At 40.2% G+C, this 17,951-nt stretch overlaps 1 protein-coding gene across 1 annotated transcript in view; it reads right to left on the bottom strand.

Annotated features, from left to right (window-relative positions):
• Positions 1–733: 733 nt before the first annotated feature.
• Positions 734–17,951, bottom strand: part of adam9 (ADAM metallopeptidase domain 9) — a 29,584-nt gene continuing 12,366 nt past the window's right edge. Inside the window, exons 6-25 of the mRNA XM_034872261.1 lie at positions 16,636–16,735; positions 14,057–14,264; positions 13,799–13,864; positions 12,193–12,264; positions 11,602–11,771; positions 11,403–11,484; positions 10,998–11,131; positions 10,693–10,864; positions 9,632–9,724; positions 9,341–9,445; positions 8,997–9,087; positions 8,520–8,625; positions 6,952–7,135; positions 6,789–6,869; positions 6,589–6,694; positions 6,278–6,425; positions 4,462–4,564; positions 3,700–3,729; positions 2,530–2,588; positions 734–1,707 (exon numbers count right to left, since the gene is read on the bottom strand). Of these exons, the coding sequence (XP_034728152.1) occupies positions 1,638–1,707; positions 2,530–2,588; positions 3,700–3,729; positions 4,462–4,564; positions 6,278–6,425; positions 6,589–6,694; positions 6,789–6,869; positions 6,952–7,135; positions 8,520–8,625; positions 8,997–9,087; positions 9,341–9,445; positions 9,632–9,724; positions 10,693–10,864; positions 10,998–11,131; positions 11,403–11,484; positions 11,602–11,771; positions 12,193–12,264; positions 13,799–13,864; positions 14,057–14,264; positions 16,636–16,735 (2,180 nt within the window). The 3' untranslated portion in view covers positions 734–1,637. The remainder of the gene's footprint in view (positions 1,708–2,529; positions 2,589–3,699; positions 3,730–4,461; positions 4,565–6,277; positions 6,426–6,588; positions 6,695–6,788; positions 6,870–6,951; positions 7,136–8,519; positions 8,626–8,996; positions 9,088–9,340; positions 9,446–9,631; positions 9,725–10,692; positions 10,865–10,997; positions 11,132–11,402; positions 11,485–11,601; positions 11,772–12,192; positions 12,265–13,798; positions 13,865–14,056; positions 14,265–16,635; positions 16,736–17,951) is intronic.

Below are 17,951 nucleotides of genomic sequence, written 5' to 3'. Positions count from 1 at the left end.
ATAACTTAACACTGTAAGCCATGTGCTCAATTCTCAAATGCAAAGTTTGACAAGGCTATCATGCAGCATTAGATTTAGGACACACTGTAATTAAACCTAACTAATGGCCTTTCAAGAGCCCCTGTTATGGTTTTTGGGATTTTTCCTGTCTTTTAGTACCGTTTGTTATATTAGCCTGGATGCCAGCCGAACTTAGCCCCGCCCACAACATTTGAGGTTGGGAACTTCTGATCTGGACTTGATCCGTTGTGGAGCAACTATGTTCAAACAAGAGCTGTTAGGACCAATCAAATTGTCAGGGCGGTCTTTATACAATGATGGACAAATGATCAACAGTAGCGTAATGATAAATGCGAGCAGACCCGCGGGACTGCGCCCGCCCATGTCCCCCTACACTGCGCATGCTCATGACTGTTCTCCCGAGGTCCTGTAGCTGTAATAATGGATATTGCTAATGGCTGTAATTCACAATGTGTTCTATTTTTACATCCATTGGCCAGGGGGTTGATTAGTAGCCAACATAAGCAGTAGCTAGCCGTGGGTTCTATTGACAACTATGGGTCGTTAAACATTCGTCAAATACTCCGTTGCTCTGATTGGTTGTAGGTCTATCCAATTGTGTGCAAAGGTATTTTCTTTCCTGGTTTGGGTGAAACACGCCCCATAATCACAGCCCAATGGAGCCGTATCAGACTCATGTTCTGGCTAGAATCAGAGTATAACAATGTCAAAATAATGTTATATAGTTTTTTGGGTATGTAATAGATGTATAAAGTTCAAAAGAATCATATTTCACTCCAAATGAAGCTCTCTCTCTCCCACAGACAGCACTTTTTCTCAACGGCCTAAAAACGGTTTGCCCACATTCCTCTTTAAAATTCTTCCATTACTGATGTCACTTACTGAGAAAGCCAGCCGAGTGTTTCATATGTATTGTCCGTTGGTGCTGCATAAGCAAGCACAGTGGCTTGTTTGAATTTGCAGCCGGTGACCAATCACAGCAGACTGGGCTTTTCAGGAAAGCGGGCCAAGAGCTCAGACAGAGTCTTTTAGAGAGAGGTACTACAGCGATGGGCAGTATGAGAAACATAATGTTTTTTTAACATTAAAGCATGTTAACCTATTCTAATAGACCCCAGGAGTACAAATATTACACTAAAAAGGAGTATAATAGGGGCTCTTTAAGTTTGCTCTTAGCAAGCAAACATTCGTTAGCAAGCTGGCTAGCTTACTATATAGTAAATACTTAATAATGTTAACTTGGTGAAATGTGAAAAATACTGTAGCTACTGTATACTTGTCAGTTAGAAGCTAGCAAGGTAAGCACAGGTAAGTTCTGAAATTGATTGGCTGGTTTGGTGACAGAGCAGACAATGAAATAAAGAAAGATAGTCTTTAAGGAACAGTAGCCGATTCAGTTTAGTCCAGATGCATTACTGGGTTCAGTTTCCTGGTGGAGCGGCCCAGTTCCTGGTCCAGTTTGTAGTTCAGGACCGACTGTCTGCCATCTTGTCTCCAGAATCCTTACCTGGCAGTTGCTAGGTAACCAGCTTTGAGTGTTGGGTGACTGGGGTTGAAGAGGAGGAGAAAAAAGAGGCGGTGCCATCCAGGTGGGGTGGGCAGGGCCCCCTGATTGATTAAACCGGTGGAGCGGGGGCAGGTCTTTGAGGCACCAAAGGCTGAGATGTAGCAGAAGGTTTCGGTTTACTGAGAGAGGAATACAAAATGAAAAAGAGAAGTCAACAACCCTTGGTGCTGCTAGAACCACAATGTCTCCTTTTCACATTTCAATTTACACACCTGTTCAAAACAACAACATACAACATGTTATTTACAGAAATTGGTGCTAATGGAAGAATTTGTTTTAGGACCAGTTAGCTAAGAGTTAGCTTACACTGGTCACAGTCTTCATCCTTCGGTAGAGTTTGCTCAAATGTCATCACATCTTGACCTTTTAGGTGCAGTTCAAATGTCCTTACAAAGCTAGCAAGAGTTAACCTGATGGTATGTAAACCTGAACCATCTGAGAAGCCTTCATTGGAAAATGTTTGGAAAAGGGCAGGCCCTTTCAAAAAAATACCTGGCAGGTGATTGGATGTATCAACAGTCTATCAAACAAATGCTAAAGTCAGTCAGGAGAAGCCTTCAGTGCAGTTCTTTGTTCTTCTTTCAATTAGGAAATACTCTCTTCTCCTGGTATAATTGATGCTTTTGCAGCATCTACGCTAATGTCTTTTGAAGCTGTTGTAGTTTTGAACGAGCAGTCGCTGCTCTGTATTGTCACACAGACCTAAACCACGCCTGTAGCTGCCAGTAGCACCACACAGGACGCTGATTGAGACACCATGAGTCAGACACATATGCATTACTTAAAGCCTGACAAAATTGATTATTGCGTGCTGTCGCGATACTGCGAGAATCCAGCATCTGTGCAGTTTTGGGCTTTGAATTTGAGTGTTTGTGTTCCAGAAGCAGATATATGAATACACAGTTTATATAGCCATATGTGAAAGAGTTGGGATATCTTACAGAGGGGGAGGAGGAGGCCTCAGAGCGTAGGAGGAAGCTGTCCTGTTGGTCTCCACCACCTGATCACAAACCCACACAGTGGAAAATCTTCCATTAGCTTAAATTTCTTCCTCATTTTATTTGTCCATTTCAGATGTTCAGTTTGATCTCTGTACATGTTTATATTGCTGCAAAGTGATGTTTCAAAGCCAGGGTGTAACTTGAAAAATACAAACCACTTTTTATTATATTGAATTTGAAATTTAGGTTTAGTCTAAAAAATGTCTGAAACACCCTTTAAAACAGTCTAATTTATGTGTAATTGTAGGAAAGAAACTCCTATTCAGGTTATCAAGCCTCTCCTAGAAACAGAACTGATGACAACAGTTTCATGTCCACAGAGGTTGGCTTTCTTTTTATTCTTCTTTAGTATTTAATTTGATGATGGACAGTAGAGAGGAGACAGGAACCCTTATTACTTTTCCTTCAAGAGCAACAGTTACAACAAGAAAACACAGAGATGCTAAACCTTAAGTCAAACTAAAGTTGCAGCAGTGAAAAGTAACTAAGTACTTTTACATAAGTACTATACTTGTACTAGTACTATTTTGAGGTACTTGTACCTTACTGGAGTATTTCAATTTTTTCCTATTGTATACTTCTACTTTACTATCTATCTATTCACTCTCTATTTTCTGACATCTTTAATAATTAATAAAACACAATTAATAATAAAACACATAATCCACTAGCAGTGTTTCAAGTAATTGAAATGAGCTCCACCTTTATCAGCTGCAACATTAAAGTGATGATCACATTAAAACATCAATAATAATACAATAATATTTTATTCTGCATAATGAGTTCTTTTGGTACCTTAAATATATATGTTTGATGCTTATAGTGTACCTTTGTACTTTTATTATGTAACATTTGAAATGCAGGACCTTTCCTTGTATTAGTATTTCTACACTGTGGTATAACTACTTTTACTGAAGTAACATATCTCCTTCCACCTCTGAGTCAGTAAATGTTTAAAAAAAACTCCAAAAACAAACACAGAATGTAAAATAACTCTTACAACAAAGACTATTCACTAAAAGCAGCAGTAGCAAGCAAGTTCAAAGCACTACAGTTGCAGCATTAGAGATTACAGTAGTAGTATTATAGTGTGAGTAGTAAACATTTTACCTCCTGCGGTGGCAGTAGTTGAGCATGGTGCTTTACATGGAGAGAGCAGAGGAATTTAGTACTCATGAACTCAATCATTTCAATTAGTTGGAATAGAAACATACAGACAAACAAACACAGTAGGAGCTAGAGGAGGATGGAGGCGTGGTCGTCATATCAACACAGTGATACCTACATGTACTGATGGCTAACATAGTCATCTAAACCTGAGGCTTACCGGAAGCACAGTGATATTATCATCATCATCATCATCATCATCATCATCACCGGCCGCCTGATCAGCAGAGTCACAGGCAGGTTTATAACATTAACATGTTTATGAGGTTATTGTGTCTGTGCTCGTGTCAATATGGGGTCAACAAAAACATGAAGGCACAACACTAATTACCAGGGGTGTTTCAATGGGGACTAATTGGAAATGTGACTAACTGATCTGTTCGATGAGGTCATAACTTCTTTAAATGTTTTTTTTACACCTTCATGAAAAGGGTGAGCAGAAAACACAAACACAAAGTTAGCCAGGCTAGAGAGAAATATAAAGTTATGAAATTTATAAAACTACATAATAACAAAGGAAAAATAATTATGTTTTGGGAAATATGATATTATAAAACAGATGATCACAAGAGGACTTTTGGTAATAATGATTGTTTTAATACTTTAGTCTAGTACACACGCACAAACACAAACACACACACACACATACACACACAAACACACACACACACACACACACACACACACAGGAGGTGGTAAACTCACCCCGTCTCTTACAATGTTGTTGGCGTTGCCCCGGGCAACAGATGGAGGCTGTGCTCTGGGAGGCGGTCCTCTGCTGGGATTGGCTGAAGCTGCGCCATCAGCCCTGAAGACAGGAAGTGACATCAGATCAGCGATTGGAGTCACAAGGCTTTCACACTAAAAGTTCAAGTCTGACATGGATTTTCCGACAGCAACATAAATGCAGCAAAGCATTAGTTTTTAAACGTCAGAGTGCCTTTAAAAGCAGCACAGAGCACAGATCTCAGAGGAGTTATCACAGTGTCCTTGAATGCAGCAGAGTGGACAGTTTTGGAGCAGTTGTCAGTGTCCTTGAACACAGCATAGCGGACAGTTTTAGAGGAGTTGTCAGTGTCCTTAAACTCCGCACCGTAGACAGCTGTCAAAGTGTCTTGGGACGCAGCACAGATGACAGGCAGTGCAGTTGCTTTTCACCGACTGCAAGACCCACGCAGATCCAAAGCATGCTGGGAAACGCCGGCCTCTCAGCTGATCTAACAGCTGATTGGTTTAGAATACACTCAACATGATGACGTTTTATATAAACTTTATTATATAACCTTTTTATTGTTTTTGAATCAGAGGGATTTTTTATTGTTATTTGTCTGATTTAAAGGCTTATTCTGTACAAATCCCATATTGTGTGGTTGATAGTGACATTTAGAAGTGAGAAAGACTAAATCCGTTCAGATTACGGATCATAATTAATATAAATCAGCAACAGACCACATATAGAGCATTTTGACAGCAACTCTGAAGGCTGCTGGATTCGGCTGTAAACTGTTCAACTTGAGAGTGGATTTTAATCACCGCACCCGGCTACTGCCGCCTGCTCTCGTACGCTTTACAGGCGAGGTGCAGTTCATCTCAAACAAGCTTAAAGTGTCTTTGAACCCAGCACAGAGGATAGTTGTCAGTCTGAACTGATTATTAATAGAAACAACAGCTGAGTCATCCTCCTCTGTCAGCTGCTGTCGACTGTAAGCTGAAACCTTTTAGGATGTGGAGGCCTGGCGACAGGAAGTGATGTCAGCAGTCACCTGTCCTTTGTCTGTAGTCTCTTACAGAACATTCTCTTGCCAGGTTTTAGAGGCTGTAAATCTTCAGTCAAACCTTTTTTAAGATTTTTGATTTGAATCAGAGGAGACCACATGTCACAGTAAAGGGGGACTGAGAACTTGCCTTTAAATTAATGACGATGTGCTTTACTGAAGAGTTTAAATTAAAAAAAAATAAAAATAAAAATCTCTCATAAGTCATAATTATGATCTCTCTCTTAAGACTTCCTTGTGTATATAATGCTGTATTTTCTCGAAGTGGAGACAATGGAATTTGTGGTAGAGATGACATTAGTTAACAGTGGAGACGATGAGTGTCACAGCATTTTGTAGGAAAAGAGTCTAAAATTAGCGTGCCTACGGCAGAGTCATTTGGGAGTGAAGTCCTATTGTAACCTTTCCCAATGCAAAAAAAGCCAGATTTAAGTGGAAGTAAGTGGGTTTTTTTTGGCCAGTGGAAAAGGGGTATTAGTAAAAGACAAAATATCCTCTCCTCTAAATTTGTCTCCACGTATAAACATTACATTCATAGTCTATGATTTGCAGCTTTAAGGATGCACGTTTTAGTATTCTTAATACTTACTTAAAAAACGGCTAGAATATGGCAGAATCTACCAATTTTTAAAATTTGTGATATTCTGATGATTGTACAACCATGATGGAGACCCTCCATGGTACAAACAACATTTTATAAATTAATAATAAACCTCCTGTGTGTGTTTGTACATATTCAGACTCACTGGTATCCCTGCGACCTCTTCCTGCGGCCCAGCCCAAACTGTCGCAGCAGCTCGTTCCTGCGCATAAAAACAAACACGCCGAGAGCGAGAAGAGGAAGGACGAGGAAGAAGAAGACCAGCAGACCATCTCGGACAGACGTGTCTTTATCTGAGGATGGCATACAAACAGAGTTTCAATCTAAATGTTGAGCTTTTAATTGTAAAACATTTGTGCAGAAAGTGCTGAGTTTCACTGACAGTCATCAAAATATAGCAAAGTAGAAGCATCTGGAGTTAGCATTAATATTCCAACAATTAGGTTTAAAAGTTACCGTTCCAGGTAGGTCCGCTGTCCACGCTGCCGCCGTAACCTTTGACCTCACAGAAAGGTCCACCCCAGCCGTCCTCACAGTGACAGTTCTTGTTACTGTTACACACCTGAAAGACAGACAGACAGACAAACAAGTTAGTGTGTGATACACCTGGCTAAGAGCCAGACAGGTTCACAGACAGACAGGTGGACGTTTCTTACTCCGTGTCCGTGACATTTCTTCTCCACGTCACAGTCGTAGTTCAGGATGTCGGTGCTGCCACACTCAAAGTTTATGCAAACCTGAAGAAAGAAGAAAAAAGCATCAACATCTCCTCTTCTTATTTGTCTCCTCCTGCACTTTGCCTCTCCTTTTCTTCCTCACCTTGTTGTCTCCACACTTGCTCCCTTCGTTCACCATGCCTGGATCTGGGACGTCTGAACCCAACATGAAGTCGACTCCATAACATTTGGCTCCTCCGATTGGCGTGCTGATGATTGACGGTTCAATGCCAAACACTGTCACCATCTGAACGTTAGAGCACTGCAGCTTCCCACACAGAGCGTTTCTATAGAGAAGGAAAAAAACATCATTCAGTCAGCATCCTGTGACCTCCACTTGCAAACTTTAATGTTGAAACTGGACAACTCCAGTTCTGAAGTTTGAACTCCTGAGGACGCAGTCCAATTAGTTTTTACAGCAGCCACCAGCTCCGCTCAGCTCTGATGATCACACCTGTACCCATAGATCTATGCCTGTACCTGTCTCCATTGTGACAAGTTAAAGTTCCACTAATGGCGCTTACCCACTGCTAGTAACAGCTTGGCTCGACCGCGGTGCCCTGTCCTCCTTTTTCCATTGCAAATTTTGCAATAAAAATGATGACGCAGTGATTAGTGACGATTTTCTCCAACCAATCAGGTCACCTTTTAGTATCGCCTCAACTCGCCTCAAACCTCGACAGAGGTGACACTAAAAAAGGATCTGTTAGCAGGTAACTGGGACTATTTTTCATAATGGAAAACCAAAAAAAAGACAGGTAGAGTCAACCAGGTACCATGTAATGGAAAAACACTATAACAGACTCTTCAGTTAGAAAAAGAACCACAATCATGGTAAGACGCAGTTGAAAGATATGCCCGTTATATGATCTGAAATCTATACCAAAATGAAACATAATATAGACCTTTTCTTTTACATTTGTATATATTTATTAAGTTTATTAAACTGTGTCGATAGCTAAACGTCCACAGGGCAGTGCTGTTGTTAAATTGTCCAATTAAAACATGAAGCTTCACTTTACCTTCAGACAAACTAAATAATAGATTTACACTCTGAGTTTATCTTCCAAACAGAATTGTGTTTATATGTATTAGACTGTTCTCTTTGGAAAACCTCTTCAGTTTGTCCACACTGAACCTGGTAATTTTTCACAAGAACATGTCATGGGTCAGGGACTTAAACACAGAGAGCAGGCAGGAGAAAGTTTGAGTTTGAGGATTTATTTGACCAAAAAACTAAATACTAATACAAAGATAATACGAAAACCAGGGAAATCCAGAAAGCACAGAACCTGGCAAAAACTGACTCGGGGAGACACAACAGGAACAAAAACACAATGATCTGACATAGTACAAAAGGAACACCAAGACCAAATAGAGAGGGTAACGAGGTAACAAGAAGCAGGTGACACACGGGCTGGGAAACAGGTGGAAAACATCACAAGAGCGGAAAAAAAGAAGACAGGAAGTAAAACAAGACAAGACAGAAAATCTGAATAAAACAGGAGCAAAATACAAAAACACAGAACAGACTATAAAAATAAGACAAAAAACCATAACAGAACAGACAACAGTCTCACCCAAATGTTGTGTCTTGACCGCACTGACAACACTGAACTTGTAACAGGTGTACAGTGTGTGTGTGTGTGTGTGTGTATGTGTGTTTGTTACCTGCTCTCACACTTTTTGTAGCCATAATTGTGGTAGCCACAGTTGCCAAAGCGATCTCCTTTACTGTTGACGTCTTTAAAACAGATTTCAGGAGCCACCTTTGCCTCTGAGGAGGAGAAATTAATACATAAGAGAACTTCAGAACTGAAAATTCACACAACGAACACTTGTGAACAGTTAGTCTCTAAACTCTAAAAATTAACCACATGGACTTCATAAAAATGTAAAAAATATCGGTTCACTGGTTTCTAACAAATATTCAAAACATAAAAAAGAAGAAAAAAAAATGTTTAGGTCCCAATTCCATCATAATCACTGTGTACTTATGCTGACACACTAGTTTAGAGTGTTGTATAACACTAGCATTTAATTTAACAGTAAATGTAGCATCATACAGACATTATTTCAGTCTTTATCATTTGTCACCTCAGAACCACACATAAAGTCAGTGAACATTAAACAGGCAGAAGGACGTACTTGATCCAAATATGGCCTGACACTGTCCGTCGTAGAATTGGCACTTCCCGTTATAACAGTATGCCTGCTGGTTCCTGCAAGGATGCCCATTCTGAAAGTGTGAATAACAATGAATAGTTGAAAAAGATCATAAAAAAATAATATGATAAAGTTCAGACTGCTGAGGGCTGACAGACAGGATGTAGATCGAGCCAGTCAGGAAGGATAAGATTTTCCGCCTGTGAAGTGTCTGTGTCAGCAGAAGAAACATCTCTGTCCAGCATGGTGCGTCTAATGTAAATCTGTAAGTCAGACAGACAACGTTGGAGTGGTTCAGGTAAAAGTTGAAATATATTCGGTCTTACCTGGACAAAGACGTCGCTCTGGCAAAGGGACGAGGAGCCGTTACAGTACTCAGGTAGATCACACTCATCTGTACTGGACCGACACACCGTTCCACCTGGTAGGTACTGAACACACACACACACACACTTTTTTATAAATGTGCTGTAGATAATAATGTAAATATAATAATGTTTTTTAAAATATTACTTCCCAAAATATGACCTCATATCATATAATAATAATCAGTGAGTTGTATCTCTGTGTGGAGAATTGTTTGCCAACTGAGTATTGTGAAAGCTGGTTGTGTTTACCTGACAGTTGTAGCAGCATTCGCCATATGCACACTGAGCTCCCGACTTAAGTTTACAGGTTTGATACTCACAGCAGGGGTCCTCTTCACACTCCTGTACAACACACACATTCATAAAATACAATTTGATACAATATGTATATTTTACATATATTTATTTCCAAGAGATGCTGCTAGTGTGATGGCGGCGCACAGAGATGCAGCGGCTCTGAGATCTTTCTTTCAGGGTATTATTGTTACAACTCACTAAACATAAGAGCCCCCCAAATTCTGTTGTATGTTCACATGTACAATGACAATAAATGGCTATATATATATATATATATATATATATATATATATATATTATACAGATTTGTTATGTATATCTGAGCCACCAACACTGGTGTGATTTTTCTTCTCCACTGCTTGTTGGAGCACATTTTTGTGTGTGATATTTAATACATTTTATCTATTAAATTAGAACTTTATAAATTGGCTTCTTCCCAGGAGGTAAGCAGCACAACAACAAAGTTAGTTATGGTGGTATGGCTGCTGTGTTAAACAAACAGATGATTAAAGTACTTTGAAACACCTACGACAGATTGCTGCAGTTTAAAAAAAATTAAACTCCTTCTAAGAGTCATAACACAGCAAAGTCTGAACACACAGACATGATACACATATTCTTAAATTAAGTGTGGCTTATACTTTCCGATGTTATACATTATTCAGTGTTTAATACAAATAAATTTCAATAACAACACTAAAAAGACAATCCTTATGATGTCAGAACTTGCCTGAGAACTAGCATGTTTTTTAAGTATTCTTAAGTATCAGAGTAGTCCAGTAACAGTTGTCTGTATATCCGTGGGTACACTGCAAGAAGTTGATAAAAGCTGATTCCGCATAATAATTAATAATTCTTAATGGTGGACGTTGACTTCATGTGAACAAACATATACAGTATATCTGTGTGTGTGTGTGTGTGTGTGTGTGTATAAATGTGTGAAATATGTCTATTTTACATTATTCGCGGGACTGTTGAAGTTTAATTTATCATTGAGAAAATTATCCACAGACCTTCTGTGAGCCACAGTCGCACTCCTCTCCCATGTCCACCAGTTTGTTTCCACAGTAGGGGGCACTGTAGGCCTCGTCAGGCCGAGGGACGTTCAGGAGACAGGTTCCCCCCGTCAACAAGATCATCTTCTCAAAGTCATCAGCACTACAGCTGCTGAAGTTTCTGGATCCTCTGCAGAGAGGAGGAGGAAGAGGAGGAGCAGCAGATGTCATATGGTGTACATTTGTTCATACATTTTTGTGTGAATATCTGTGTGTATGTTTGTTAATGAGTGAGTGTGTGTGTGTCTGTGCGTGTGTCTTACGTGGCTCCAGAGTTCATGATACAGGCAGAGGTGGCGCAAGTACAGGAACGTCCGTCGTCGTGGTTCATCCCAAGGTTGTGACCAAGTTCATGAGCCACGATGGAGGCGAACGAGGGAATGTTGTTATTGGTGAACTGGAGAGAGAGACAGACAGGATGAGAGTAAACTAAAAGACAGTATAATGGTCCCTGTTAGTCCTCTTCAGTCCGTAAAAAACGTCTTTTATTCCTTCTTCTTTGGCATAATAGATGACACTCATTCTCAGAGGCAGAACCTTTGTAGATTATGCCCCTAGAGTTTAAATTTACCAACTTTTCTGTATGATTTCAAGGCTGCATTAATTTGTAAAGAGAAAGACAGGTGAGTCAGCCAATAAAAAGAGAGCAGTAAGCAGCAGCAGCATACCGCGTTGATCCCGCCCCCGTGACTACGGGAGCAGACGGTGGAGACAAACGCCATTCCTGCTGTTCCCCCAAAACTCTTTTTCCTGCAAGGACATCATCATCATAAATATGAAGAATACTGACTGCATGTATGTTTGTGTGTGTGTGTGTGTGTGTGTGTGTGTGTGTATGTTTGTGTGTGTGTGTGTGTGTGTACTGACAGGATGAGTTGTGCTGAGTCATGGCGGCGACGGGGAACCAGATCTTTCTCTCTCCACTGCGTAAAGCGACTCAGCACCTCTCCGGCTCCTCCATCGGTGTTGATCAGGTTCTGCTGAGTCCAAATCTCCAGGCCAACCAGCACCACTCGAACATTTAGCTGAATGTAAATCTGAACACACACACACACACACGCACACACAAATTAAGTAAGTAAACAACCCAAGATGTGCAGTAAGATACAGTTTAGAGGTACTTGTACTGAGTATATACACTTCTACTCCACTTTATTAATCTGACAGCTTTAGTTACTTTACAAATTAAGGTTTTACACACAAAACATATGAAGAGTTTATAAAACATCGTTATAAATTAAACCCAACAATTCATACAAGTACAGCAGAAAACATTAGTCAATCAATGAGTTGATTGACAGAACAATTATTTGAAACTATTTTTCATGTTGACTCTTTTCCTGGTTATTCCTTTTCAATTCCTTGTTTGTGGAACTTCTTCTCTCTTTTTGTGTGTGTGTGTGTGTGTGTGTGTCTTTGACTGTGTGTGTGTGTGTGTGTGTGTGTGTGTGTACTCACGCTGTCTATAAAGTTGGCTAGATGAACCATCTCGTCCCTCACTGCTGTCTCGTTCTTGTTCAGATAATTATACTGAAAGAACAAAAATCTTTAGACCAAACATTAAATACATAATTATATATTTAAAGAAACATTCCAACATTTTCAACAGTTATCAGTTTTATCTCTGTTTGCCCTGGACGTGTTAAGTTTACATCTAGGACAAAATAAACCTTTCAAAGCAACTCCAAACTCCAAAGCACCTTTTAGTATTTCATTTAATGCTTACAACAGGACAGTAGTCTATGTCCACACCGTTCCAATTTCAGGATTGCTCCGGTGCCGCCGGAAATTCCACTGGATTTAACTCTTTTTCTGCTGGATTTCTGCGTTACCTTCAGATTTTTTTGTGTTGTAATTTTAAACTCTGGTCGATTTATGAGGAATATGGTTAACCGCTCCTCAGATCTTAGATCTGCAGGGTAAATCCAGACAGCTAGCTAGACTATCTGTCCAATCTGAGTTTTCTGTTGCAAGAATAAAATAACCTTTAAAAGGAACACACCAACTTATTGGGACTTTAGCTTATTCAACGTATCCCCCAGTGTTAGATAAGTCGATACATACCCTTCTCATCTCTGTGCATGCTGTAACTCTGTCTGACCCCCCCCATCATTAGCTTAGCCTGGCAAAGATATGCAGGTAACTGGTTCCAACTAGCTACTGCTCCCAATAAGTGACAAAATAAGGCCAACATGTTTTATTTACATGTATAGTCCCAGGGTGTACAAATAACAAGGTCACATGAGACACAGCAATACTAACTGGGAACTATATTCTCAGAAAGGCGAAGTAAGGGGGTAAGCCTCTGTCACTCCCAGATCGCGTTGCGCATGTGTCACTTTGCGACAAGTGAAGATGGGGTCAGCCCATACGTTACTTTGCGACAAGACTACAAGATGCTAACGAGAGATTTCTGTAATGTCAGTACAGTAAAAACGGACCTACTTAACAAAGTTCGTTCACTGCTGGCTACAAGTTAGCAATCAAACACAACAAAGGCTGTCACTTAAATGGCGTTTTGAGCTAACGTTAGCAATCAAACAATCATAAATAGAGAAAACGTTTTTGATAATGCTGGGGGAGTCAGACAGAGTTACAGCACACACAGAGATGAGAAAGGTATGTATCAACTTGTCTAACTCTGGGGGATACAGTGAACAAGCTAAATTTCCAACAAGTCAACATGTTCCTTTAAACGAGCACATGTTCCACCAAAACAGGTTACTTCCCGAGGTTATTTTGCAAAAGCACCATGGCTCTGTCCGGCGTTTAGCATCGCCTATGACGATTGTGATTGGTTTAAATACATGCTAATTAACTAGAGCAGATTTTTCTACCATACCTGAATGCTGTGTAGACTAGCCAGAAGGTCTGGCAATGTGAGAGTAAAAGCACAGTAACCCCCAGTGGCTGTGAGAAATTAGTTTAAGCTTCACACAGCACAGTTCAGACTCAGTAAGCCCCAGTTACTAGCCGTTTTTTTTCTTTATTATCGAGCTAATATTAAACAAACTTTTGAAATGTTCCAAAAAAGAAAAGTGAATTAGGTGTGTGTGTAGGTTACCCTGTCGTTGTCAACTACCAGCAGCAGCTCCACGTAGTGAGTTTGATGAAGAATAGCTCGCTTCATCTGCAACACACAACAACAAGTTACTTTATATGCACAAATGATTAATTTGTTTGTTTGTTTGTTTGTTTGTTTGTGTGTGTGTGTGTGTGTGTGTGTGTGTGTGTGTGTGTGTGTGTGTGTGTGTGTGTGTGTGTGTGTGTGTGTGTGTGTGTGTGTGTGTGTGTGTGTGCGTGTGTGTGTGTGTGAACACACCCTGCTGTGCTGTCTATGATGGATTTCCTCTGGCTTGTACTGAGCGTGCTCTGTGGCGTTGTTGTCATGATCACGCTCATTGTCGTGTGGCGTGCCACACCCCCGGGGCTGTGATGTCACATCCTGCAGCCGGTACACCAAGTGCTGGTCAGGGGCGAAGTCTGACGGCTCAATGCCATAACTGTCATCAGCGAGATGCAACACTCCTCTGATGAAAAGAAAGACAAGTAGATAGATATTTGTTTTCTCATTCAGAGTGAGACATCAGAAACAACAAGTTTGTGTTATTGTTGTGGTGTTTTAAAGGGTCAGAAGTAACAAAACTAACAATTTAACCAATCGAGGCAGCAGTAGACCAGCAACTCCCGTGTTCTGCGAGGTAAAATTCCTGTTTTTGTCAAAGAAGTCTGGTGGCTTTGAGCATAGATAACAGCTACAGTTCCTTGTCGGAAAGTGCTGTTTGACAGCAAGGTAAAGCGGGGGAAATAGTCTAAATATAGCGTACACCTAATCTGATTTGGATTTTTTTAGGTGGTCCTTTTTTAGGTATCTAAAATACATTCAGCTGCTGCCCCCGTCCACAGCAGTACATTGCTTAGCTTCCGTGTTGGTACTCCTGCCAGCTTCTCTAAACTCCATCTACTGTAGCTGATACACTGAGTATGGATATTTACCTCATACAAACCCACTTCAGAAGAACAATCCCTTTCAGCTTCGTTCAAGTTCAGGTAAAACCTTCAGTGGTGTTACATAGAGATTATTGAAAAGTGTGTGTGTGTTTTAGTTTTACAATGATACAAAAAGTCAAACTATTAATTAAGCCAGAGTGTGTAAATCCACCTTATTAATTACTTAGAAACCACACAGATTGAAACAGCAGGGTGGACATCACACACACATGCGCGCACACACACACACACACACACACACACACACACACACACACACACACACACAGCCATCTGGGAGAAGAATATAAAAAGAAAACAAACATTGTCCTTGAGAGAGAGGGGAGTGTGTACAGTGTGTGTGAGTGTGTGTGTGTGTGTGTCAGTTTTCTTAAAGACGGCATTTTAAATGGTAAAATTTCTGCTGAAATCAAACAAAATCTATGAACCAGAGAAATAATGTGACACTTAATGAAGTTTAATACAGAATAGATGTATTAAACTTTGTTAAACCTTGTTAAACACTTGATTCTAATCAATCATGACATTCTACCTGCTATTTCTTTTTTTCTGTTGCTAAGTGTACATCACAGGCAATAGCTCCCACTGCCTAGCTAGTTGCTGCCACTCTGCACTGCACAATACCCGGGTTGGGCTTCCGTGGGAGATCCATTGATGTACAGAAGGAACTAGGTGCAGCGTTTGAGGCGGGGCCCTGTTCATTCCTATAAGAGTTGCTTAGTGGCGTACAAATCCATCATGGAACCAAAAATTACCCGAGTGATCAACACTACTGCTGCATTAAAGACCTCCGCTGGATGAGCCGGCTACTTCCAGTGTGGTGCTCCACTAACTTGAATAGGGATTAAATGATTTAAAAATGCAGCTCTTCTAGACTTTCCAAAGTTTTTGGGCCGAATGGATTAAATTCTGATAGAAGGCATTCTGAAGAGGATGCATTTTGCTGGGGGTGTGACACTAAAAAAAAGTATCCACTAATACAGACATCTCTTTCACCATGTAAGTCTAAATAAAAAAGTGTTTTTGGGCCAGAGGGCATCACTAAACGGACCGGGAGTTGTAATGCCACTGTTTGGCCGCAATGTTCAATTTGCTTCAAAGCTCGGCAAAGTTTCTGGGGACCTGGGGAGATTGCTGCTCATATGAAGGTTACCGCTGATCAGCGGATTACAAAGGGAGAGAGAAGGTGGGTTGAAAACAGGGAGCACTAACAGAATAAATAGCAACAGTGTAATCAGTTAGTGAGTTAGCTCCATGGTTAGCTCACACTCAGAAGGGCAACCTGTCTTATCAGGAGGAAAATTAACCGACCGGGATGCAGGCGGTGCAGGCGGTTAACCTCTGTATGAGTAGCAAAAAACACGATATTGTGCGAGCCAGTCATTACAAATAGCACCTCTAATGCAAAGCTCTCCCTGTGATCAGAGGTAAATCAACATGTTGGTATAAAATATGGCCAAAGGTTTTAGACAGCCTTGTGTAAGAAAATACAGAACAGAAGAGCAAAGGCACAACGTTGAATGAAAATGAAACAATGAAATGATTTGGATAAGTGACTATTCATATATTTTCTTTTAAAATGTGTAGATTTATGTGTTTCTTTTTTTCAAGATAAAGTGAATGTCTTTGGGTTTTGGACTGTTGGCCGAACACAAGAAATTTGGAGACATCTCATTGGACTCTGGAAACCTGTGATAGGATTTATATTTATAGAATAATTTGTATTTGTTAAGTCTTTAGTTACAGTTTAAGTGTATATACAGTACATAAAAAGTGCAAGTTACTTGCTAAAAACAATCAAATGTTGTCTAGTAATTTCAACAACAAAAACAAAAAAAACTAATTCATGAACAAATAAAAATCAATAGTGTGTATGTCTCTGTGTGTTACCTGAGGCCGTGGCAGATGCTCATAGCAACAGAAGAACCCTTCATGTCCTGAACGAAGCCCTGATAGTGACAATGGTCCTGAAACACAGAGAGAGAGAGATCTTATCCAGTGATGTACAGGCTGCAGTGTCTCTGAGACACCAGCATGGGGCAGACATCCGCTGTGTTTTACTAAACAGGAAGGTGCCACTGTGAGCATGTTAGTCTGCTGATGCTAGCTTTTAGCTCACAGCCCTGCTAATTCTAAGTACAGCCCATAGACTGTAAATATTTAAAATAATCGTATGTACAGTTTGTGGTACAGCCCCACAGAGCTGTTAGCATGTTAGACCAACTCTCTTTATCTGATGGCAATAAAGTCATTTGGATTTAAATTAGCAACTGACTGACGCAGACTTTACAGAGTCAGAGTCCAGCGGCTGTAGATCACGGTCATCAAATATCACACACTGACAACAGAGAGAGAGAGAGAGAGTGAGAGAAAGAGAGAGAGAGACGGGAAAAGCATAAAGAGTGCAGCAGGTCAGCAGAAAGGAAATATCAATGCATTTAACTAAACACACACACACACACACACACACACACACAAAAGGAAGTCCCAGGATGCCTCTCTTTCTGGGAAAAATCTTATTTCAATAAACCAGCATCAGACACACTGACCAGTGTGCCGCAGTTTTTTAGAGAAGTGGGATTAGCTTTGTAGTATTGGAGACAATTTGGTTTCTTACTGTTGAATTTATATTATAAGTTGTAAATTATCACTGAATGTTTTAGCCTGAAAATCGATTTTATCTCTGGACTTTTAGGTTCTCAGATGACATTAGTCACATCTCTACTAAAAAAGACTGAGATGTTCATTACTGTTTGGCTGTTAATATTACTGTGGTGGGGCTGTAAATGACCCTTATGAGCACCTGAATGAAGCTTTAGTCATTATAAAACAAATAAAACAAAACAAATTTTTGTTTCGTTATATTGTTAATATTTTCTTCTCTGTTTGTGCTGCTTCAGTCCAGTTTATGTAGGACTTCCCTGACTCATCCTCTCTCCTGATCCCAGCTTCCTGTTCTAGTTTATTATCTGAAGATTTGATTGGTCACATCAAAAGGTCCTGTCACTTCCTCGCTGCTCAGAAAATATTTTAGTCTCACTTAAAGCGAGACAAAATTTTTGTCAACAGTAAAGTGACTCACATTACCGTCAACAAAAATCCTCAGTAAATAGACACCGTAGATGTAGTCCACCACTGACTTCTTGTCCTAATTCACCTCAAACACAACCTGCCTCTGTGTGTGTGTGTGTGTGTGTGTGTGTGTG

This window comes from Etheostoma cragini, chromosome 5 (assembly GCF_013103735.1).
Source record: "Etheostoma cragini isolate CJK2018 chromosome 5, CSU_Ecrag_1.0, whole genome shotgun sequence".
NCBI classification, from domain to species: domain Eukaryota; kingdom Metazoa; phylum Chordata; class Actinopteri; order Perciformes; family Percidae; genus Etheostoma; species Etheostoma cragini.
Note: the sequence above shows the minus strand (reverse complement) of the source record. Positions and strands in the feature narration are given on the sequence as shown.